The sequence below is a fragment of the Canis aureus genome, chromosome 9 (genome assembly GCF_053574225.1).
Source record: "Canis aureus isolate CA01 chromosome 9, VMU_Caureus_v.1.0, whole genome shotgun sequence".
Classification (NCBI taxonomy): Eukaryota; Metazoa; Chordata; class Mammalia; order Carnivora; family Canidae; genus Canis; species Canis aureus.
This window is the reverse complement of record NC_135619.1, coordinates 66553709-66579598: the sequence shown is the minus strand read 5'-3', so window position 1 is coordinate 66579598 and position 25890 is coordinate 66553709. Positions and strand designations below refer to the sequence as shown.

General features: G+C 39.6%; 1 protein-coding gene across 8 annotated transcripts in view; it reads right to left on the bottom strand.

The window, feature by feature from the left end:
* PPP4R4 (protein phosphatase 4 regulatory subunit 4) overlaps positions 1-24634 on the bottom strand; it is a 98997-nt gene extending 74363 nt beyond the window's left edge. For 3 of the 8 annotated variants that reach the window (XM_077910439.1, XM_077910440.1, XM_077910441.1), the window contains exons 1-2: positions 24379-24634; positions 22796-22869 (exon numbers count right to left, since the gene is read on the bottom strand). In XM_077910439.1, coding sequence (XP_077766565.1) covers positions 22796-22869; positions 24379-24504 — 200 coding nt within the window. In that variant the 5' untranslated portion in view covers positions 24505-24634. Of the gene's footprint in view, positions 1-14145; positions 14165-14776; positions 15094-22795; positions 22870-22959; positions 22980-24378 lie in introns of those variants that run through there. The other 5 variants (XM_077910438.1, XM_077910442.1, XM_077910446.1 and 2 more) reach the window with 5 other exon arrangements.
* Positions 24635-25890: the final 1256 nt, after the last annotated feature.

Genomic DNA, 25890 nt, shown 5'->3' with positions numbered 1-25890 from the left:
CTACCCTGAACCACACTTCCTTCTAAGGTTTATAAAACTAGTTTCACATAAAAAGGAGAAACACAGAGGATCATAATCTAACTCCATATAGAGCTACCAAAAGAAAAAGAGAATAAAGATTGGGCTAATATCCCTAAAGACCGTGAAAGACAGACATGCCCACAAAACAGCTAACTGTAACTACTATTTCTCCCCAAGCAAAAAAGGAAAAGAAAGAAAACGTTTTAAGATATTGAAAAAAACCACATCAATCATAATTATGAAAACTCAGAAATAAGGTGATAGAACTCAGGAAAGAAATGAAGAAAATATTTCAAAAACCACTAAACTAGAAAGAACATAAGGGTAAATGAATACAATAAATAATGCTTTAAGAAAAATGAAAGGTGAAAAGAAGGGAAATTTTAAAACAAAAAGATTTTAAAAATTTGAGAGAAAGTAATATAAAAGGTAAGGAAAAAAGACCAGCTCCTACTTTTAATAAGGAGTCCCCAAAGAAAAAAATCCAAAGCAAGGGAGGTATTTAAAAAAGAAAAAGTTATAAAATGAAAACTTCCTTTAAATTTAAAAGAATTTAAAAGAGCACACCATATCCCTGAGAAAATCAATCAAGCATAACCAACACTGAGAAATACTGGACTGTATAGAAAAAGAAAAATCCTTCAGCAAAATCAGCAAATTATTCAGAAACAAAATCAGAATGCCATTAGACTTTGACAGCAGTAAGATGTTAGAGAACCAAGTTAACAGTCTACTGGTAACATCACCATAAACAGGACATGAAGAAACATACAAAAAAAAGTGAAGCTAAACTGTAATCACCATAATCTCTACTAAACATAAAATCTAATTTCTATAGTTAATTTATGTCCAGCCCTTCTCCCACTCAAGGAGAAAAATGTATATATTATGGGTACCACGTTGGCTATTATTGCTTAGAAAAGGAAAGCAACTGGGTTAGCTAGTGATTCTCAATTGGGAGCGACCCCCTACCTACAGAGCACCAGGGCACATATGACAACATCTGGAAACAGTTTTGATCATCACAACTTCACAGACGCTACTGTGATCCAGTAGGTAGAATCCAGGGATGTTGCTAAACATCCTACAATGCTGTCCACAACTAAGAATACCCACGACTCAACAAAAAATATCTAAGAAACCCTGGTTTACACAAAGTAACTATTAGCTGAACCATGTGAGATTGCCAACATCCAATAATTGTTGACCTACAATGACCATTTCATAGTTTCAACTTACACCCTGAGCTTAGCAGAAATATATTAAGTCCAAGATTTCAAGGAAATGTACACAGGCTGGTAACCACCATGTGCTGGTTCTCAAGCTTTACCAGGTACCAGAATCCCCCAAGAGCACCTTTAAAACGAGGCCCTACTTTGAAAGAGTCAGGTTCAGGAGATCTTGGTGAGGCCTGAGCACCTGATTTGTAACAAGTCCCCAGGTGATACCGATGCTGCATGTCTGGAGACAATAGTATGAGAGCCACCATGATGGAAAAAGAACTTAAAAAAAAAAAAAATTTTTTTAAGAGACTGCAAAATTCTTCACATTTTTTAGACTACATGTGGGAAACAAGCCAAGTGCACAGTAGCAGTTTGCCCAAATGAAGCAGAAGGTCCATCTGATGTTGAATGCATTTGTGCGCTACTGCTGTTAGTCATGGCAATGGGGTTCCTCTTCTCCATAACAATGTTCACAGTAATGTGGCCAAAAACAGTTTTGCAGGGGTATAGTAACATGTCATCTCAAATGCACATCAGAGAAGAGCAGGAGGAGGAACGTGGGAAGGGGCTGTGCCTCAGACAAGAGAGACACGGACAAGATAGACCTGGCCAGAGTAAAGTGGGATACTGAGCCTGCATGCCTGTGAAGTTCCTGGGTGCTATGGCCCTGCTGCTATCTCCTGTTGGGTAAATAAATCAAACACGTGTGGAAGTATGTGAGTGCCACTGATTGGCATGAACCCAAAAACAATCAGCATAGGTTTAAATCGACAGTATAAATTCATTTTATTGCTATTTGATAAAATATACGTAATTTTAAAATAAATGTTGATTCAGTGTCATACTTCAAAAAACAACAACAAAAAAGTAAGGTTCCTAAACTTCAAAACCTACACCTTTCAGCTGAAAGGCACAGGGAACCATCATTCTGGCTACAAGATATGCTGTTCCTTTTTGTCTCTGTTGCGCTATTCTTTGGGACATGTTCCCTTTCAAGGATACTCACTCAGAAACAAAAAGGACACAAGCCCACTCAGCAAACCACTCCTCTAAAACCAAAAAGAACTGGGTTAATCATCTAATATGTACACTAGTGGCTAAAAAGGAAAGAGGAAGGGAAAAAAAAGACTAGTTAAATAAATGAATTTAGGACAGCTATCTTCTAAATTCTAAATTAACGTTACTAATTATTTTACTCCCATTGGGAGATGCACCTATTTTAAAGAGCCATTTATAGTAATATCTTAAACCAATGAAAAACAAGTCAATCCACTCAAGCATTTTCCGCTGTAACGAAGTTCCAGTCTTCCTTGTCACCTGAGCTCCTGCCATTGTCATGGGTAACTTCAGCATTCAGGTGAATGGCAAATAGCTAGCTAGCTCTTGACCCCTTCTAATCCAGTGATGCGTTGCCCAAATTTTCCATTCCCCAACGCTTAGTGCAATATCTAGCACACAGGAAAAGCTCCATAAATATTTTGTTGATTTAAACTGAATTTGTCTCTAATTCACATCAGCAACCACTGTCACAGGCTGGATCTTCCCTTTACCTGGAAATGCTCATCTCTAGAGTCTCAAACCCTGTGATCTCACTTGCTGACCATAATTCTCATCTACTTCTCTATCACTAAATCCATTTTTTTAACCCAGATCCCACCTGTCAATTCCTTCTTACTCTCCAGTTTCTAATACTCCTCCTATAATGCCTTACTTTCTTTCTCCACAACCTGAATCTCCCCAGCTGTTTCCTCCAGCCACTCTTCACCAATCACCTCCTCCTTCAATTCTCCTCCTCCTTGACAGCAACAGCAACAAAAATAGTATCTGACACACTGTATGTCAGGCATTATGCTAAATGAGCACCTTGCTTGTGGTCACATTACTCAATGCTCACAATCTTATGAGGTAGACACTTTTATTAGCTCCATTTTATAGATGAAGTAAAGTAGAGCTTAGAAAGATGCCTGCGCAGAGTTATCCAGACTATATAACTCCAAAACCCAGGTACCACACTGCCTCTCTTTCAACCTGTGCACCTGGCCAATACCAAACCCATCCATCTGTGCTTTCTATCCTACTCCTGCTCCTAAGCTATAGAGAATTACTAGAGAAAACTGTATAACTATGCTATGTAATGCTTCTAAAAACATATGATTTCAAAAACAGCTGGTCCTCAATGATGCCAGAGGGAAACAGAATGATAATTCATGGGAAATCAAGAAAAGGACCAGAAATGCTTAGTGTATCATACTGCCCAAAGCACTTTCAGAAACATGATCTTGGGTCTCCAAAAATGAGGCTATCTGTGCTAGTTTATGAAACCCATGCCCTTCCCACAAAGAAGACTAGAGCCAAGTGTTAGAACACATCTGGAGACTAACAATACTGCCTTTCTCTATCCTTGCACCTTGCTTCAACCTTCAAAGAGCTCAAACTCTAATGAGGAGGACAGATGCAGACACTAAGAATTCTGACTGTATAGGGAAAAGTCCTATCTCTTTTCCTAGCAGAGCAACCATCACCTTTTATTGAATCTTAAACCATGGGGAAAGGGAGAGGGGAAGGAACAGATGTTATGCAAAAATGAGGACATATCATGATCAGTCACTACCAGAGAAATTAATCTGAAAACTCTAGCTTTGCTACTGTTAAACTATGATTTGTATATACACAGTCTGTGATCCTAATCCTAGCAGCTCTCATTTCACACTCAAAAATATAACACAGAAGCTACTGATGCTGTTTGAATTTGTAACAATGAAGCAGATGCCAGAAGGCCTTGTTTTGAGTTCCCAACAAGAAAGTAAACTTCACATAGTTGACGTTATTTCTTTATTCCAAGTAAATTATTAAACAGTTTATTTTAATGACTAGAGCAAAATAAATTAAATGATTACCTCAGAAAATAAAAACTTCCAAGAAAGACAAAACCTTCTTTTAAGACAAAGATGACTCAGGAATCTAAAGCAGAAGATACAGAGTACCAACCCACAATAGCAGTCATCTTTCAAATGTGGCATACTTTCCTATGTTAGTACTATAAAATCAAATTCTGAATAATGTTAAATCTTCAAAGTACCAACTTTATATATAGTTAGGGAACCATTCTACCCTGCTTAGTCATTATGCTTAGAATCATAGAGAAATGTATTATACTTTTTTTATAGTACCAAAGGAAGGGTAAAGGAAAAATTAACATTTAAGGATCTACAATGTACCAGTCAAGACCCTTCATGTAATCACATTAATGTTCACAATATAAGAGTAATATATTCTATCCATACTTTGCAATTGAAGAAACTGAGGCCCAGAAAAAAAAAATGCAACTTACCCAAAGCCAACCAACTACTAAAGATTAGAGCCAGATAGGACTCCAACCTATGACTTCTAGCCCATACCTAACCTAACCTGGGGCCACTATACCCAGGATAACATCACATTATAAGAAGTAGCTAAACCCGTAGCCTAAATAAAAATGTGTCTAAGTTGACAATACTGCAAGAGAAAAATTAGCACATGATTTAGTAATATTCATGTTACAATAAATTCTTTAGTTGACAATTTCCACTCTATATTACGGTGCCACGTTAATAGAATATGCAGAAGGTGCATGTTCATTGCGAAGAACAAACTCCTCTCTTGATGGAACCAAGTATCACCAGTTATACCGAGAGCATTCCCTTTTGAGTGGCTCTCCAACTTCATATATCAACTAATGAGCTCCTTTCCCCTCAGTCTACCAACACAGGGACAAACAGCCCTCTGACTCTCCAGGTATACATCTTGGAATTACTTTCACCTTCCCTTTCTCCCTCGTGCCCCACATTAAATCTCAAAGCAGTTTATAAGATGAGCATTATTATCCTCACTTGTCCTGGTGTGGAATGAACATATTAAGGGGCAATTATTAACCATATCAAGACTATTTCATGTTAACTTTGATATATTATCTTATTATACATAGAAGAAGAATTATTAAAACTTAGTTTTAGTTATATACACACACACACACACACAAACTTGTGTGTACATGTCAGGTCACAATGTAAATGTATTTCTTATTGTAGGTCGTGGTAAAAAAAAAAAAAAAAAAGTAAAAGATCATTGTTCCACAGTGTTTTGCAAAGAGTAAAAGGAAAAATTACCAAGGTCTGCCCTACATAAATAAGCTACAGCAGAAATGTTGAAAGGTATGCAAAATATAAGGTCAGGAGTAACTATACAAACTCAGAAAATTTCCAGGAACACTGTAATCTGCTTTTTGGTTTTTTTTAATCAGTCTTTCCATTTCTCCATTAACACAGTAGTAAAAATCTCTTTAAAAATATTTTTAAAGACTATTTTGACATATTAGAACAAAGCAGGGAAAAAGGGATAGCTAAGAAGGATTCCATTTACATAGCTGCCAACCTAGTAAGAGAGAAACCCAGGAGGGAAAATAGAAGAGTAAAAAAGAGATAAAAGCAGGCCAAATCCCTGGTACTTACAGGAAGAAAAGATGATAAACTGCTACCACAGGAAGGGGAAGAGACCTGATTACTTGACCTACAGAACACAGGAGGACTGATATGTTTAATAAGTCAGGAAGTACTTAATCAGGACCTGTTGGATGCCAGGCACTGGTTCTGGATTTTCCATCATAATCTAATGCTGCTTTATACCTGGCCATAGACCCTGTTAGCTAGCAAAGACTAAGCGCCTACTCTATACTGGACAGTGAACTAAGCCTTGGCAGGGATATGGTGGTAACAGACACAGCCCTTGCCTGATTAGAGTTCACAGTCAGAGAAGACAAGTATTAAATGACAATCAAGTAAATCATCTCAAGTGTGCAAGGACCTATCAAGGAACAGTACAGAGCACTATTGAGAACATCACTTAATTTGGAGGCCACAGGAGGGCTTCCCTGAAGAGCTGAGACCTGAAAAATGAGCAGAAATAGATGAAAAAAAAGAGTCAAAGGAACAGTATGTTCAAAAGTTCCATGCTAGATGGGAATCATTCAATCGTTTTATAAGGATGTACTGAACGCTTATGATTTGCCAGTCACTGTGCTCTGGAAATAAAAAAAAGAAAACAATAAAAACAAAGCATTCTGATTCTATGTGTCTGAATTAGAGTAGAAAGAGAAGAAATGGCTTCTTGCAGAAGTAAAATCAATAGGACTTGATATAAAACCAATTACTGGAGGAAAAAGGAAGAGTAAAACTCATTCCCAGGTTTCCCTCCAGGATGATTTGAAAGGATGGTCAGGCTCCATGACTAGGGAAGGCACAATTAGATAAAAAGTGGTGAATTCAGTTTTGGGCATACTAAGTTTGAAAAGCCAGCAAGCCATACTAGCAGAGACATCCTCGTGGAGACACTCAGCAGGCAGATCTGGCCCAAAGTTCATGAGCAAAACCAAAGGCTATCACCACAAATTTGGAAAGTATGTCATGGAGATAGTCATTGAAATCTAGGGGTGGATAATATGACCCAGAAAGAGTCCCAAACAACATACAGGGGTTCCTGTCTTCATTAGCACTGCAAATGAAGCACCAAATCAGAAGAAATGTAACACAAACAAAGTCAATTATAAAATGTAAAAAAGCTCATTGGTCAACCCAAAATCAATATGCAAAATTTGCTTGAAAAGCTTCCTCTTCTCTAAAGCTAATGATAGGATAGAAGGCAGTGTGTTAAAGAGGGACTGAAGCAGTGACCATCTCCATGACATGATTTCCAAATCTGTGAAAACATAATTCACCTGCTCACATTGTGACAATGAAGAAATCAACACCTATAGACTATGGAAGTTGTTCAAGTCAGGGTCAGAACAATATCCCCGTAAAGCAAGAATCTAATTTATATAAAACAAAATTATTGGTCCTATGGTATTTCTTATGAGTTCCTAAATAACTCTTAATTTAATTTCAGGGGCATCTGGCTAGCTCAGTCAGTGGAACATGTGACTCTTGATCTTGGGATTTTAAGTTCATGCCCCATGTTGAGTGTAGAGATTACTTAAAATTAAAGTCTGTTTTAAGACTTTGATTTTTTTTTTTATGTTTTAAGATTTTTAAGTAATTAACTAATTTCATGCATATATTTTCTTAAGAGAAATAAAGTCAATTTTCTCCCTTCTGTCCCTTAAAGAATTATTTTAGACATTCCTATTATTACTTCCAGCAATAAATGAATTACCAGTCCTCTAATTATTTTAAAAGAAATATAGTGTTGAAGGAAATACAGTTGCTAATTATACCACATAATTCAGTGAGTAAATTCAGTGAGTAAATAGGAATACATGAGTAATGTATTACTTATATATGAATAAAAAATGACATATAGCTTACTTAAATTATTCTAGTATCTTGTCCAGAAGACTAGGTTCACGTGCTACTTATGTGGGAATTATAAAAATACTAAGCAGTAAATGGACTTATAAATCACAATATGTAATTATTTTTATAAAATAATGATTTGATGAAATAACAAGTCATTCTATTTTTATAACTATTTACCTGCACAAAAGAATTTAGAGAAGCACACATTTAAACATGGAAAATATTGAACATTTTAATATTTTTAAAATACAAGTCAAAAGAATTATAGCTGACACATATACCCTGGGCTTTTTTTGTTTTTTTAAAGATTTTATTTATTTATGGGGAAGGGAGAGAAACAGAGGGCAAGGACAAGCAGACTCTGCTCTGAGCACCAAGCCAGACGCTTGATCTCAGCACCCTGAGATCATGACCTGAGCCATAACCAAGAATCTAACGCTTTATCGACTAAGCCACCCAGGTGCTCCTATTGTGAGCTTTTTTTAAAACTACAGATAAGTAAATATTTTTGAAGGAATAGAGAAATGGAGGTTAGCTGATAGCTGCAGTGAGCACTGAATTAAGTGTATAGTCATAGTGTAAGAAAAGGTCTTAACAGCATGACTACGTACATCTTTCTCACTTAACAAAATAGAGATGCCAAATGATGTTCCCAAGGTCACACAGCTGGTTAGTGGCTGTGCTGTCTCTTAGCAACAAGGATTAAAAGAAAAACACAAGTTTTGTAGCTCTTGTTGCCTAAAAAAAGAAACAAAATTAGTCTCAACTAATTTTACATATGTATGTAAATACATACATATAAACATATATATTCCTATAATAAGTAAGAAACTAGAGCTAAACTAATAAAATATATACTTTTTTTGAACATTAAGAAAATTTTTCCTAAAAAAGCAAATAAGAGGTCACATCTATTTACCCACTAATATATCAAAAGAAATGACTAAAACATTGGAATTCTGACCCTTCAGCAGGTTTCTGCTAATACAATATTTAAAAACCATCTTGAATAAAGAAATGCAGGGGCTTTTTAATGCCTATACAAGAAAACTACAGAAACCTTATAAGCATTCATATTTTGTAATAGAAAGACTTAATCTGCTTAAATATCAGAGATGAAGAACAGGAAAGATTGAGGACACTCCCAGGTTTTTAACCTGTGAGCAGATGATGGTGCCATTTATCTGAGATGGACAAGCAATCCACATATGAATAAAGATGTCAAGGAAATAATAGACCTAGCAATGCAAATTTCTGGGGAAAACATATTAAAAGCAAAAGGAACAACAAGAGCAAAATCCAAGGTAGATGTGTACCTGTTATGTTTAATGAATAGGATGGCTAGAGTACACACCAAGCAAAGAAGGTAATCCTAAGAAATTAAATCAGAGCTGCTATGGGCAAAGAAGAGATAGTCACAGAAATCAGGCAAAGTACATTCTCAAACTGTAATGGAACTAAATGAGAAATCAGTAACAGAAAGATACCTGGAAAATCCTCCAATATGTGGGAATTAATAAACTTCTAAATGACTCATGAGTCAAAGAAGTCTTGAAAGAAACTTTGTTTTCTTTAAGATTTTATTTATTTATTTGAGAGAAAGAGCACAAGGAAAGGTGTGACTGGGGGTAAAGGGGCAGAGAGAGGGAGAAGCAGACTCCTTGCTGAGCAGGGAGCTCAATGCTGGGCTCCATCCCAGGACCCTGAGATCACAACCTGAACCAAAGGCAGCCACTTAACCTACTGAACCACACAGGTGTCCCTGGTTTTGCTGGTTTTTTTCATTTTATTTACTTAGGGGGGTGGGGGAGAGCATGCAAGAGCAGGGGGAGGGGCAGAGGGAAAGGGAGAAAGAATCTCAAGTAGACTCCGGGTGGGCGGGTATAGAGCCTGAGATGGGGCTGGATTTCACCACCCTGAAGTCATGATCTGAGCTGAAATCAAGAGTCAGAAATGAAAGCTTAACCACCCAGACACCCCTGAAAGAAAGTTTTTTTTATTTCAACTAAATGACAATGAAGACATAAAAAAATCAAAATTTGTGGAATGCAGTTAAAGCAGGGCCTAGAGGAAAATACATAGCATTAAAGTGCATGTAATACAACAGAAGATTTAAAATCAATAAAGTAGGATTCCACCTTAGGAAATTAAAGAAGGGAAAACTAAAAGCAAAGTAAGGAGAATGAAAGAAATATTAAATACAGAATAAAAATCAATGAAACATACAGAAAACATTACAATACAAAAAAATATTAACAGAAAAATGAAATCAAATGCTGGCTCTTTTAAAAGATCAATAAAATTGATAAACATCAAATGTAAACAAGAAAAAAGTTTAAAAAAAGAAAACACAAATTACCAATATCGATAATCAAAGAGGGGATATCAGTACAGATCCCACAAACATTAAAAAGAAATACTAGGGCAGCCCCGGTGGCCCAGCGGTTTGGTACCACCTTTGGCCCGGGGTGTGATCCTGGAGACCAGGGATCGAGTCCCACATTGGGCTCCCTGCATGGAGCCTGCTTCTCCCTCTGCCTGCGTCTCTGCCTCTCTCTGTCTGTCATGAAAAAATAAATAAAATCTTAAAAAATAAAATAAAAATAAAAGGAAATACTAGCATAGAGAATTCAATGCCCATAAATTCAATAACTTAGATGGAATACAATTAAGGACTTGAAAGAAAAAAACTACCAAAACCCACTTAAGAAGAAACAGACAACCCAAATAGCCCTATATCTATTAAATAATTGAATTTTTAGTTAAACACTTTTCAAAAAAGAAAATCCCAAGCCCAGATGGTTTCATTGGTGAATTCTACCTAACATTTAAGGAAGAAATATGGGGCACCTGGCTGATTCAGCTAATGAAGCATGGGACTCTTGATCTCAGGGTTGTGAGTTCAAGCCCCATGTTGGGAGTAGAGATTACTTAAAAAAAATTAAAAATTAACATTTAAGGGAGAAATCCTACCAGTTCTACACAACCTCTTCCAGAAGATAGGAAACCACTTCCCAAATCATTTCATGAGCATTCTCCTAAAACCAAAACTAGGCACAGATATTATAAGAAAACTGTAGGTCAATATCTCTCATTACATTAGTTGCAAAAATCCTCCAAAATATAGTAGCAAATAGAGCCCTGAAATATTTTAAAAGACTCATACCAAGTAGATTTCATCCCAAGAATGCAAGGCTGGTTCATCATTTGAAAACTGATCAGTGTAATTCAGCATATTAAAAAAACTAAGTTAGAAAAGCCATATATCATACCAATTAGATTCAGAAAAATATTCAACAAGATTCACCATCCATTCCTAATAAAAACTGTCAGCAAATTAGGACTACTTACATCATACTTAATGGTGAGAGACTGAATGCCTTCCCCCTAAGATCAGAAACAAGAGAGGTCCTCTCTCACCACTTCTACCTTGGAGGAACCTGGCAAATACTATTTTAACCAAGTACTCAAGATTATCATCACCAGTGATAAATTGTAGTGATAGCATGTATCCCCTAAAATGATGGGATGAGAAAGGTATTTCACCTCCATGGTAGTCTTCCCAAAAGCCCATAAACCCCAATATAATAATGTGAAAAACATTAGACAAATACAACTTGAGAGACATTCTACTCTTTAAACTATCAAAATCTTGAAAAGCAAGGGAAGACTAGGAAAGCATCACAGCCAAGAGGAGACTAAGGAGATATGGCAACTACATGCAATGTGGTTTCCTGGAGGAAAAGAACATTAGTGAAAAAACTGATGAAATCAAAATAATCTATAGTTCAGTTAATAGTGATGTGCCTATGTTAATTTCTTAGTTTTGGCAAAAGTACCAAGGTTATATAAGATATTAGCTTTAGAGGAAACTGATGAAAAGTATATGGAAACTCTCTGAACTATTTTTGTGAGTGTTCTAGAAACCTAAAATAATTCCTTCCAAAGTTACTTTAAAAAAAAAAAGTAAAAGATATACTGGGTAAACACTAAACAAAAAAAAAAAAGCTAGAGTATATTAATATCAGATAAACTATATTTCAAAACAAAAAATATTTCTAAGGATAAAGATAAATATTACATAACTATAAAGGAGTTATGTCACCAAGAAAACAATCCTAACTGTATATGTACCTAAATACAGAAACCAAAACATGTGAACAACTACTAAAACTGACAGATTTGAAAGAAGTAGACAAATCTGCATGTATAGAGACTTCAATACTCCAATCTTTGTAATTAATAGAATAAGTACATAGAAAATAACATTGGAGATATAGAAGACCTGAAAAATACCATCAACCCACTTGACCTAATTCACACTTATAGAACATTATACCCAACAACAGAATGCACACGCTTTTCAAGTATGCATGGAAAATTCACCAAGATCAATCATGTTCTGGGTCATAAAACCTCAGAAGTCAAGCAAAGTAGAGAACGTTCTGTGACTATTACAGAATTAAACTAGAAACCAATAACAGAAAAGTTCTGGGAAAATCCTCCATATGACTAGAAAATTATGTGAGTTACACATATACACCATCCACATGTATAAACCAACCCCCCACCCCGCGCTTTCCCACCATTATCAGACCCTCAAGGAGAGGTGTCCTTTTCCCCATATGGCCAGGTTGTATGTACTTTTGTGAATCCCTTCCCTCTTCAAGATTACCTACTTTTCAAGCAAATTAGTTTAATTTTATTACCAAGAGAATGTCCAAGCAGACAAGTTTGTAAACTTATTACCAAGAGAATTTCTATGACAATTCTAAGTCAGTCAGACTTTAAAGTCTGATTTTTCATACATGAACATGTAAAATATTTTTATGCAGGCCATATAACTCTCATTCTGCCCCAAACATCTCCACACCAAATCTATAATATGTAGAACTCTTGAAAGAAAAACTATTTTCTGATATTTTCTAGTTCAGCAAAATGAGCAGTATTTTTTCTTTAATCATATTATTGTATCCAATCCTTAATGAAACACAGGCACCTTCTGAATTATGACTCTTTACCTTACAAATGACACTTTTTTAAAAAGCTGTGAAACCATTCACCTCTCCAAGGACCTTCTGCCCAAAGGGATGACCAATGGCACCACTCAATGGATGAAATAATAAACTGGGATTCAACATCTTTATCCTACAATTGAAGATACCCTGCTCAAGCAAGATGGAACCTTAAATTCTGTCAGGCACAACCCATTATATTATATGGAGGAAAGAGGGGGGAACGGTGCCTGAAGAACTTAAGTGACTTAAATGTGATCACAGACAAAGATGCTATGTCCCCTGATTTTTACACTAGCAAACTGGCCCTTTCCATTTCACATTACAGCCAAGGGCAAAAAAATTAACCTCGAACCTTATCTTTACCATTTGCCTGGAAATGGATCACAGACCTAAAATTAAGAGCTAACACCTTAAAACTGCTTAGAAGTTGATAAAAATCTCTTCAATATAATTCAAAAAAATACTAATTATAAAGGGGAAAAAATCAATAAATTAGACCATCAAAATTAGACTGCAACAAAGCAAAAAGTCTTTGCTCTTGGAAAAATACTTCTATAAAAATTAAAAAGCTACAGACTGGGAAAAATATCTGCAAAACATATATCCAACCAATGGGCAAAAGTTTTGAACAGATACTTCACCAAACAAGATATATGGCTGGCTTATAAACACATGTAAAGGTGCTCACGGGCCACTGGTCATTTGGGAAATCCAAATTACAAACACAATGAAACACCATTAAATGGCTTAAAACTAAAAAGACTGATCATACCAAATGTTAATGAGTACATGGAGCAACTCAAACTCATACACTGCCTGGAAATGTAAAATTATAAGTTCACATTGGAAACAGTTTAGCAGTTTCTTATAAATGTAAATATCAACTACATGACCCAGTCATCATACTCCTAGCTGTATACCAGAGAAGGAAGAAAAAGCACGTACCCACCAAAGATTTGTACTTGAATATTTATAGCCACTTAAGTCTGTAGTAGCCAAAAACTGGAAATTACCCAAATGTCCATTAGCAGATGAATAGATAAGCAAAATGTTATATTCTTAAAATGGAATAATTATCAACACCAAACAGAAATAAACTAATGACACATGCAACAGTATACATGAACTTCACAACAATTGAGTAAAAGAAGTCAGACAAAAAAGTAGATACTCCAATTAATTTCTATAAAATTCTAGAAATTGCTAACTAATCTATAGTGACAGAAAGTTAATCAATGGTTGCCTAGAGTGGGAGATCAGAGGAATGGGAGAGAATATTAAAAAAAGTTACTGTGGAGAGTGATGGATATGTTCATTACCTTAGTTGTGATGATAGCTTTATGAGTGTGTATATATATACATATATACATTTTATATATATGTATATACACACATATACACACACCCATAAATTTATATAAATATATGCATATTTATGTTTATTTAATATATTTAAATGTATATATATAAGTTCATCAAATCGTACAGCTAAAATATGTGCAATTTATTGGATATCAACTATACCTCATAAAACTATAAAAAATGAAAACACACATATATTCACCACATAACCCAGCGTTCCATTTTAGGAATTCATCCAAGAGATATGAAAACATACGTCTACATTCTAGAACATACGTCTAAAAATCAATCTATGACAAAAAGCAGATCACTGGTTGCCCAGGGTCACAGTGGAAGATTGACTGCAAAGGGGTACCATCTGAAGAGAAACTTTATAACTAAAGGAAGTTTCCAGATGGGATTTTTCCATATACCCTATACATACATCTATAAATCATGTACTGAATTGCAAACAGGTGATTAAAAAGACCAACAACAACTACCCTTGGGACACCTGGGTGGCTCAGCGGTTGAGCCTCTGCCTTTGGCTCAGGGCATGATCCTGTGGTGCCAGGATTGAGTCCCGCATCGGGCTCCCCACGGGACTGCTTCTCCCTCTTCTCTCTCTGTGTCTCTGCATCTGTGTGTGTGTGTGTGTGTATGTCTCATGAATGAATAAATAAATAAAATAAAATAAAAAACTACCCTTCTCTAAATACAACTCTGAACCCAGCACTGTGCCCTCTACATACATTTCCTCTAATCTTAATAATCCTACAGTATAGGTATTATTATTCTCATTTTAGAATAGGAGGCTTGGACTCAGAGAAGCTAAGCGACTTACCCAAGGTTTCTCCATAAGTAAATGAGTGAGCCCCAGCCTCTAAGAATCAATCTGGGTCTGTCTTAATATAAAGTATTTCTGACACAACGTCCTGCCTTCTTAACACCCAACACACTTTAACTGGGGATGCCCTCTCTTCTACTGAGCTCTAAGAAAAATGCATTCACTCCCTTAAACAACTACTTCCTGAACACAAGTTATTTGCTGCGTAATGTTATCATTCCCCAGGTGATGCCCAACACCTAACAAGTACTCAATAAATATTCTCTATCTTTTACCTTAACTCATAAGATTTATTCTAAAGTAATAGTTACATTACAAATCTCTTCTATTACTAATATCTGACTATACTTAAGATAAAAACTTCCCAAATCTCTCATAATTGCATCATGTTAGTAAGCTCCAGATCTTTCCAATGACACGATATAGGTCACTTTTCACTGATGAAAATAGTTTTTTGTTAAGCTTTTCCTACAGATCCCTTGAGAGCATTCTGCTTTCTCCTGATGTCACAGAGACAGCCTTCTGAAGCTTCAGTAAATAGGAAAAAAGAAACATGTCATTGTTATGCTCATAACAAAAGGCAAGGCAAAGGAGATGGAAATAATCGCCAAACCCCCTACGTTCAGTGACCTAGTACTTTTCCGAAACAGGGAATTCAAGGTTTGCCAAGGGCTTAAGTAATTTGGCCTGAGTAATAATAAGATATACAACCGGAATCCATTATATACTCCTCTTAATATGTGAAACACTGGTCCGTCTATCTTAAAACACAAAAATGAAAGTGCTTCCTACTTCAATGTAGAAAGGCAAGTTATTCGAGCATCATCTTCACAGAGGATGATAATTTGGGCAATTTTCTTTAAATGGGACCTCTTACAGGGAACATTCTTGTAGGAAAAGAAAAATGTTCAATGGTATAAGTAAAATCAGGCACAGGAAAACAAAAACCAACAAAAACCTCTTCAGGTGATTAAGTAGGCAGTTCATTATCAATATGCTAGAAAATTTATATACTAGAAAGTTTGTCACTTTGTTTCCTAAACACTAAGGGTTGGGGTCACTCATACACTGCTGGTATAAGTTTAAATTGACACAATTTGGAAAACTGTTTAGCAGTATCTTTTAAACTGATCATATGCATACATGAATGACCAGTAATTCTACTTCTATGAAAATAACTAAAAGAAAAGCACACATCTATTCACCAAGAGACTTGTATGTGAATATTATATGAATAAATTGTGGCATATAATGGAATGCTATACAGTAATGAAAAATGAACAATCTATCCATGCAACAACATGGACAAATCTCTTTTTGAAAAGGTTCAGTAAAAGCTAAGCATAAAACATGGTTCCTACTATATTAAGTTCAAAATCAGGCAAACTAATCTATGATGTTAAAAGTCAGGATGGTAGTTACCCTTTGCAAGGAACAGAAGGAACTGGACAGAAGTACAAGAGAGGTGCTAGGCTAATATATAGTAGATTGTGTTCTGTATGCTGGTTACATGGGTGTGTTCATTCATGCAAATTCAACAAGCTATATATTCAGGATTTATGCACATTTCTGCAGATATTCAAAAAGCTTGTTTTAAAAAACAAGACAAAAACATATGTCCATGAAAGTATCTTTGTGGAGCACCTGAGCGGCTCAATCAGTTAAGCATCTAACTCTTGATTTTGGCTCAAGTCATGATCTCAGGATCGTGAGATTGGTCATGATCTGCTGGGCATGAAGCCTGCTTAAGATTCTCTCTCTCCCTCCCCCTTTGCCCCTTCACTTTCCTCTCCACCTGGAAGGAAGGAAGGAAGGAAGGAAGGAAGGAAGGAAGGAAGGAAGGAAGGAAGGAAGGAAACTCTTTAAGATTTCTAATTCTTTTTCTTTTTTAGTATACAAACGTAAATGAATAACAGACCACACCACAGCCTAAAATCAATGCAGAAACAAGAGAGAAATATCATGGATAACCAAGGATGAAGGGAGGTCATCACAGTGCACACTTTGAAAACAGTATCTCTCTCTGCATGGTGTTAAAAGACTCTTCCAACTAAACAACACTTTCCACTTCCTTGCCAAAGACAGGCTGAAAGTCATAGCTAATAGGCTACTTTCTAGAATATTCACAGGCTTCTGCTCTAGTTGATTTGTAACCAAGAGTTGCCTGTATTTGTTCTCAGACCAGTTTATCCCAATTTTACTGGCTGTTACAATTACATAATTTAATTAAATATTGCAGAAACATGAGATGCAAAAACAATCATTTCTATGAAAATTAAATTGAAAGTTTTAGAAACACTCAGTAAAGATAACTTGCCAAAGAAAATTGCTACTGAATTAGGAAAAACAAGACAACTTGCAAAAGATGAGTAGAAAATCACAAAACTCTAGGACCATGCTTTCCAAACGCTTCCTAAGCCACCTTCCAATTCTCACCTAGCTTTAAAGAAACATAAACTTGACATTAAAAGTGCTTCATGGGGGTAATCAATGCAATAAAGCAGATCCTGAACTATAATCAGCAGACCTATGCTCAAAGAAAAGGCAGTGGACCTACAACAAAAGACTGGCAAACAAAAACATATTTTTATATTAAAATAAAATGTTGAACGTAGGTATCATTTCTATGGTTTCCTACACTGACCATTTTTTTTGGATTAAGTAACCAACTATCCATTCTACTTGTGAGGCATTAAAAATGCTCTTCTGTACATCACTCAAGAAAACTTGGCAAAGTAATACTAGACAGTCAAGCACCCCCATACACACACATACACAGTCTCCCTCTGTCTCACATACATATACACACACACACACATCCCTTATATATCCGTTTTACTGAAACTGTACTAAAAGGCAGAAGGCATCAAAAAAAGAAATCAAGACATTAGTGAAAATAAAAGAAGTGTGGGGATACAGAAGATCTTAGAAATAAGGCCATACAAAGGAGTTTTTCACACAACTTTTCACATTTGCAGAACAAATACAATAGGTATTTTTAAAGATAAAACTATCAAAACCTAGCCAGGTAGCCAAGTTTATCCCTCAAGTTCTTCCCCACTATCTTACTGCTGTCCTGTTCTAGTCCTGAATGCCAAGAGTCTCCAGAGGTGACTGTATATGTATCTCAGTAGCCAAGTTTATAGGACTTTGGTTCCTTTTCAGACTTGGCTGCAGAAAGCTCCCTCTACGATTTCACTAGGGGGAGCACTTACTCCTCAAACAGGGGACAGAGGCGGGGCAGAGGGGAAAAGTTCCTAATTAAAGATGCACTTTACCTGGCTGTCCCTGGAAGGCAAAGTGCAAAATGATCTAAAACTCACTGCATAGGGGCCTGGGATGGGGGGACAGTTGGTAACCCAGGCAACTCTTGATTTGGACACAGGTCATGGTCTCAGGGTCCTAGGATCAAGCCCTGCTCCAGGCTCTGCCCTCAGCAGGCAGTCTGCATGGGATTCTCTGTCTTTCCCTCTGCTTCTCCCTCTGTCCCTCACCCTGCCCATGTGCATGCTCCCTCTCCAGCGTGCTCTCTCTCTCTAAAATAAATAATCTCTTTTTTTTAATTTGCAGTGTTACAGTGACTGTAAAAACAACCAACATAAAAATGAGGTTAACACTAACCAATCCACACAATGCATCCAATATGTTAAGAGCAAATATTGCTTAAGATAAAGTCATTTGGTAAGAAAATACAAATCTTTAAAACAGGCTGGCCTTATCACTCAGGCTTAAAAATGTTTAATTATAATTCATGAAGATTCTGGCTTCTGATAAAGACTATTAGCCAAAGAAGTTAATAGTATCGATCATAAACTTCAGTTGACATACTTTATTTGCCAGTTACTTTACTAAATTATTGGAAGGCAAAATTAATATCGTAGCCTCTTTTAGAACTTTGAAATGTAACCTGAGAACTTAAGTAACAAGGAAGTAGGGATGGGGGAAAGACACAGAACGAAATTAACATTAATTGGGTACCTGTTCCGTGTCAGGGCTCCATACATAATACAAGCTTGGGAAACAGGAATTGCTATTTCCATTTTACAGATGAGAAAAGAGAGCATAACAACCATAAATAACATGTTCATGGTCACACAGATAATAAACAGTAGAATAGGCTATAACCTAACTCTGATTGATTCTATTGCCTACAATATTTTTTTAAAAAATCAGAAGTATCTTAATCCATTTGGTCATCTTAAATTGATAAAAACACCTTAGGAAGTATATATTTATATCACAGCACAGAACGAGAAAGACCAAAACAGCAACAACATAACAGATGGCTTGCCCTCTGGGAGCTTACAATGAAAGAAAATGTTCACGCACAGACAGGTTAAGGAATACTGTGTAGTGATTCATCACTACTTGAGGGAAGGCATCAATAAGTGATATGGGAGCTCAAAGAAGTCTGGGCTCCATGTGGTTTCAGCAGTTAAGAAAGGCTTTATGAAAGATGCAAGATCATAGCTGGATCCGGGAGATGGAAAATGTTGAACAGGTATAATGAAAGGTCCTCCAGGATAAGAAAAAGCAGAGCTAAGGATGAACACAATGAATATGAATAACAGTGAAGAGGCCAGCAGGACTGCTTCAAAAAGTAAAGGACTGAGTGGAAACAATAATTGGTAGGCAATTACAGATATGTAAGTAAAGACCTACCTAATGAAGCACAGTATACAAACTTAGGGCTCTTCAACAAAATTATCCACATATTTTAAGTACATTCCTAAAATGTATGCCAAAATCGCAAAGAAGACAGAGAACAGGAAAAAGATGATGCGATATGATTTTGACGAAGCCACAAGCTGTGACTATTAGGAAAGCTGTTCTGCTTCAGCACTAAATGCCACAGATGGATGTATCAGCATCGTATTTATGCAAAACCACAAATTCATCTGTGTCATGTCTTCAAATACCGTAATGTTCTAAGCTTAATTATGAAAACTGCATTAACAATTGATCTGCCATATTTTAGGGTGAGATAATGAACCATGTAATTTGCTTTGCATTGGATGACAGTACTCTACAGATAATGTTTTAGATATTAGATTCAATTTAAATGCTATCAGAACCTCTACTGACATAAAAGCATGTGTGATGAAAACACATTTGCATGAATTCTAATTTAACCTAAGATTCCGAAAGAGTTTTAATATACAAAATAAGAGAACTAAAGAGACAAACCTGACATTCAAAGACAGAGGCGGGGGGAATCTGGATATTAAATATCCCATACAAAGAAAAAGGTAGAGCACTCAAAAATCTGAAAATCAGATGAAAAACAAACAAACAACAACAAAAAAAAAAGAAGGGGCACCTGTGTGGCTCGGTTGGTTGAGCATCTGACTCTTGGTTCCAGCTCAGGTCATGATCTCAGGGTCCTAGGATCAAGCCCCATGAGCTCCATGCTCAGTAGAGTTAGCTTGTCCCTCATTCTGCTCCTTCCCCCCAAACCCCACACATATGCAGCATGTGAGCTCTCTCTTATAAATAAATAAAACCTTTTTATTTTATTTAAATATTTTATTTAAAGGAAAAAATAGAGTACGTTTAAAATAAAAGGCCTAGTATAAGATAGCAGAAGAGGCTGTAACAGAGACAAAGTCGGGACTCATCTATAAGACAATCCCCACACCCTCCCCGAATCCCAGGGAGAAAGAACGGTTCAGGCAGTGTGCTTTTAGAAGCTGAGAAGCTGGCCTACAGGTGAAATCCCACTTTCCCCCAGGAGGCGGTGAGGTAGTATAAATACTAAAAACTCTGCTGGAGAACCTATACACAACCAAATTAGTGTTTGCCTTCTGAGTCACCTTCCAAACCTCCTTCAAGGCAGACCAGCCACAAGAAACTAAAGAAAATATCAGATCTCTTTAAAAAAAAAAAAAATCTTGTCTAAGAATGAGAGGACCTGGGACACCCCGGTGGCTCAGCGGTTGTTAGGTGCCTGCCTTCAGCTCAGGTCATGATCCTGAGATCCAGGATCGAATCCCACATCAGGCTCCCTGTGAGGAGCCTGCTTCTCCCTCTGCCTATGTCTCTGCCTCTCTCTCTCTCTGTCAGTGTCTCTCATGAATAAATAAATAAATCTTTAAAAATAAGAATGAGAGGACCCATTTGTCTCTGAAGGGCTTTGTAAATTCCAGAACTAGATAAAACTTATGTTCTGTGTCTGAGAAATACAGACAACTTAGATGACCCGGTTCACTAACAATAAAAGCAAAATAGAAAACAAGTAAGCTCTCCTAAAAAAGAAGCCTTGTCACTGATATCTGAATAAGGTATCTGCTGTCACAAGTAAGTAGAGCAAGACTCTCCATTTCCTAATTGTAAGCCAGAGTTTATGCAAAAAAAAAGAGAATCCAGTAGGAATAAGTAGGAACTTATTACAAATCATTAACTGCTGTAGGTTTAAAAACTTATCCAAACTCTCAACAATGGTCTATCTACTCCAAACAAAAGAACTCTGGGAAAAGGTGGAAGTTTACAACTATTGTTCACCCTGCTGAGCATGTTAATTACTAAAGAATAAAGTATTCAAATACAACACAATAAAGTATCAAAAAAGGTTAAGCATTGAACTATTCTCTGTGTAAACACCAGAAACACATACTGTTAATTCATAAATAAATAAAAGTTTTCTTTTAAATAAATGGGGAGAAATAATGACAGCATACTACCAAAGATCACCAAAGTAGGGGAAATAACACCAACATAAGGTCTAATGACCAGAAACATTTTCAAGTGGTAGAATTATTAGAGAGAATGGCCTAAATGATAAGCATGCTACAATTCTGACTAAGAAGAGAAACCCAAGAGGCCATGAATAGGCTAAAGAATAATTAAGAGAAGTCATGGAAAGGGAAGTCATGGAGAGGGATTTCTTTTTACAGGACCCTCCACTGAATTACATGAATTACATGGAACTAGAAGTATGACCTATAAATTAGAAAGGAGAACAAGAAACTTGCCAGCACCTGAAACTGGCAAACCTGACCTAAGCTAAGGAAACAAGGATGATAAATATCTCAGGAGGTAAATAACACCAGTTTTCAAAATCCGTTCTAAAATACAAAAGTGAAAACTAACTTGCCAAAGCGAAAAACAAGTGGCTGTAAGTCAAAGAGAAATTTCAAAACAAACATACACAAAATACCTTAGGAAAAAATTCTGCTTCTGAAGTATTTTCACAGATAATTTCATTAATGTTCACTGCATTAGCTTTTAAGAAGCTAAATCCAAAGTTTCTTAAGCAGCTAAGAGAAATTTTATAAATATTTGCAATAACCACTTGGATTAAGCAATTGCGCAGAGCTTGGGAGATCACACTTGCATAAGAGAGGCTCAATTAAATTTTAAACTCTTTCAGACAAAATTACAAAGCTTACGTAGCAGAAGTAATATAAACAGGCTATGCTGAGCAACAAATTGAACTACTCTTTGTGTGTGGGTTTTTTCTACTTAGTAAATAGCATATAAGTTCATACTCTATGATTAACTTAAAATTAATCACTGAACATTCTTTAAGACTCATCTCAACTTACTGGATCTGTGGGAGAACAACCAAAGCTGGAAAATAAAAGCCAAAAAAAAAAAAATAAAATAAAATAAATTAAAATAAATTAAAATAAATAAAATAAAATAAAATAAAATAAAATAAAATAAAATAAAATAATGAAATGAAATAAAATAAAATAAAATAAAATAAAATAAAATAAAATAAAATAAAATAGAACGAGATCCAATTCAAATCCTTAGCTGTTCTGTTTCTCCTCCTCCTCCAAGAAATAGTCTAGAAGTTGGTTGTCTTAATTGATTTCAGTTGTCAAACGTTAAGCCCATACCAAAATCTTTTTTTTTTTTCAAAATCTTAACTTAAAACATAATTACGTGCTGTGCATGCCAAAGTACTCTGTTCAAGCGGTTCACACTACATCTGAACACACCACAACGCGTTCATCCCTGCTGCCACAGGGAACGAGCAACAAATTCACAGGAAAGACTTGGGGCCAATACCTGAGCAGATAAACAGCCCTTTCAATATCGCTGAGGTCTTCGTCGACGGTCAATCTTTCTATTTCTTCTGGTGTCTGTCAAGTGCAAAACACAAATTATGCACACACACGTGGGTTAGTCCTGCCCCCCACCCCAGTGACCCTCCGCGAACCCCATATACGTACAGACTAATGGAAAAGTTTCACAATTAAGCATCATCCTTGAAAACTAATCAAGAGTCTGCGGACTCCAGGTGCGGACCTCAACCACAGAGGTCTCTAAGGAAGCGTTGGGTTGTGGGGTGGAGGGGGGGGGGGGGAGTTTGGAGTTTGGGGGTTGGGGGTATGGGTTCGTTGCTTTTTTTTTTTTTTTTTTTAACTGTTCTATCTTGAGAATTACAGTGTGGCTTCAGGACATTGCCGAACTCGATTTTACATGCATGCATAAAATACACACGTACTTTGAAAATCCCTAATGCCCCGAGGCTATTTCTCCAGCATTTTCCACCCCCAGGAAATGCTACAAAGGGGATGGAGGCAAACTGCAGCCGGGAGAGAATGAAGAAAGACGAAACGTGGAGTGGGGGAAGGGAAGGGAATAAACTCTGGGGCTGGAAGGAAATCAAAGATTCGCGACGTTGCGGCAGGTGGGAGTGAGAAAAGCTCCAGGGAGCAGCGGAGGGCGGCTGGGGGAGGGGGCGGTCGGGAAACCGGGTTTGCCAGCAGCCGGGGGCTGGGGGCTGGGATGCAGATGACTCTGCGGGGGGAGGGGAGCCCAGGGAGGGCGGACCGGGGTCCCAGCCGGAGTCCCGGAGGACCGACGTGTGCAGACCCAGGACGGGGGCGGGGGGTCCAGGGGGCTCCCGAGGTCGGCGGCAGGACGCCCGCGGCACGGGTGCGGGGAGCCGCGGAGGGAGGCCCGGCTGAGCTGGGGGAAGGGGATCCCGCGTGGACGGGAGGGGGGCGGGGCCGGGCCTGGCGGGGGGCGCCCGGGACCACGCTGGGCCGTCCGCTCCGGGGGCGGGCTGGGGCCCGGGGCTCCGAAGGGCCGTCCCCCGGGGATGGGGTCCGGGCTGCGAGCCCCGGCGGCGGCCGGGTCGGGGCGACACTGCGGCCGCAGGGGGACGGGGGGCAGCCGCACTCCGAGAGGGTCCCGGGCCGCCTCGGGAAGGGGATGGGGATGGGGTCGGGTTGGGTCGGGGCCCGGGGCTCCGAAGGGCCATTCCCCCGGGGATGGGGTCCGGGCTGCGAGCCCCGGCGGCGGCCGGGTCGGGGCGACACTGCGGCCGCAGGGGGACGGGGGGCAGCCGCACTCCGAGAGGGTCCCGGGCCGCCTCGGGAAGGGGATGGGGATGGGGTCGGGGTCGGGTCGGGTCGGGTCGGGGCCCGGGGCTCCGAAGGGCCATTCCCCCGGGGATGGGGTCCGGGCTGCGAGCCCCGGCGGCGGCCGGGTCGGGGTGACACTGCGGCCGCAGGGGGACGGGGGGCAGCCGCACTCCGAGAGGGTCCCGGGCCGCCTCGGGAAGGGGATGGGGTCGGGGTCGGGTCGGGGCGCGGGCCCGTCGCCGGGCGCCCTGCGGGCGGTTCCTCCTCCCCGGGGCGCACCTTGAGGCTCCGGCGGACCGGCCTCTCGATGATGGTGAGCTCCTGCAGGTCCTCCATGTAGCCGAACAGGCTGTTTTGACCGAAATCCATCGCGGCAGCGGCAGCGGCGGGCGGCGGCGGATGCATGGACCGCCGGGGCCCCTCGCCGCCCGGGCCGGAGCAGCCCCGCGGCCGCCCCCCGGCAGGACTTTCTCCCGCTCTCGGCCGCGGGAGCCGGGCGGGAGGCTATAGCTGGCGGCGGGAGAGGGAGCGCCGCCGCCGGGGTTGCGGGGGGGAAGGGGCGGGGGCGGGGCGGCCCAGGCGGGGGGGCGGGGCGAGGCGCGCGGGCGGGCTGCGGGGGCGGGGCCACGGGCGGGGGCGGGGCCACGGGCCCGCCTCGGCCCCGCCCCCCGGCGCCGCGCGCACGCGAGCCCGACGCAACTGCCGCGCTGGGCCGTGGCTGCCCGCACCGCCGCGCGTCGCCCTCCGGCCCCCCCCTCGCCCCGCCCCCGGCCGAGCGCGCCCCGCCCCTTGGCGCGTGCGCAGAGCCCCCGCCTCCTGCAGCCTGCGGAGGCGGGCTGGGGGCGGGGGCCGGGAGTGGCGAGGCTGAGCCAATGGCTGGAGGAGCAAAGCAGAGGGAGGTGGGCTGCTGTGGTCTTCAACCTGCGGGAGAGACCTTCCGCTAGTTCGCGCGGTCGCCCACCCCAGCAGGCCAGCTGTGGGCGTTAGGAGACGTCCCTAACTCAGCTGTGGCCCTGGGGGAGGGATGTGTACCCCAAATCAGCAATTACGACGTGGTGTGTGCGAGCGGGTGATGGGAGCAAGGGTGCAGGGAATGCTGTCCTGGATGAGGCGAGCACTCGGGGCGGGGCGGCGGCCAGAAAAGGACTCCCGGAGGGGAAGCACCCAATCTTAAACCATCAGTGAGACTTGGCTAGTGAAGTCAGAGGAAGCCCCTTCGAACTGGAATCTGAGCTTGCTTTGACTGTGTGACGCGCAGCTAGGCGTGCAGGGGTGCAGGGAAGCGAGCGCTGGGCAAGGGGCGTGCAAGGGAGGGGCAGGTCCTTTATGGAGAAAAGCCCTGCTCTGGGCAGCCGCGCTGAGTCGCCTACGTTTGATTCCATGGAATGGAATCAAGCAATGGGAAGGGGACTGGAGCGATTTTTTTTTGGATGTCAGGGGCAAAAGTTATGTTGATCATACTCTTCAGCTCCAGCGAGAGCTGTTTTATTATTTCCCACACGTTCCCTCTCTGCAGTCCCATTTCTCTAAGCTGCATGCGCACCCTTTCTTGTATGTGTAAGCTACGTCCCGGCGCATGTGTATATCCTCCAAAGATACTGTTAGTTTCTGTATTTTTTTGTATTTTTTTTTAAATGCATGAGAGGTATCGTGCCAAGAACTCATTCTGTTTCTTGTTTTTCCCTTAACGTAATCTCTTGGAGATTTATCCGTGGGGCTATCTATATATTCTAGGTGCTCATTAGCCCTGACCACTAAAAGCATTCAGTTTGTGCATCTAACACATTTTAC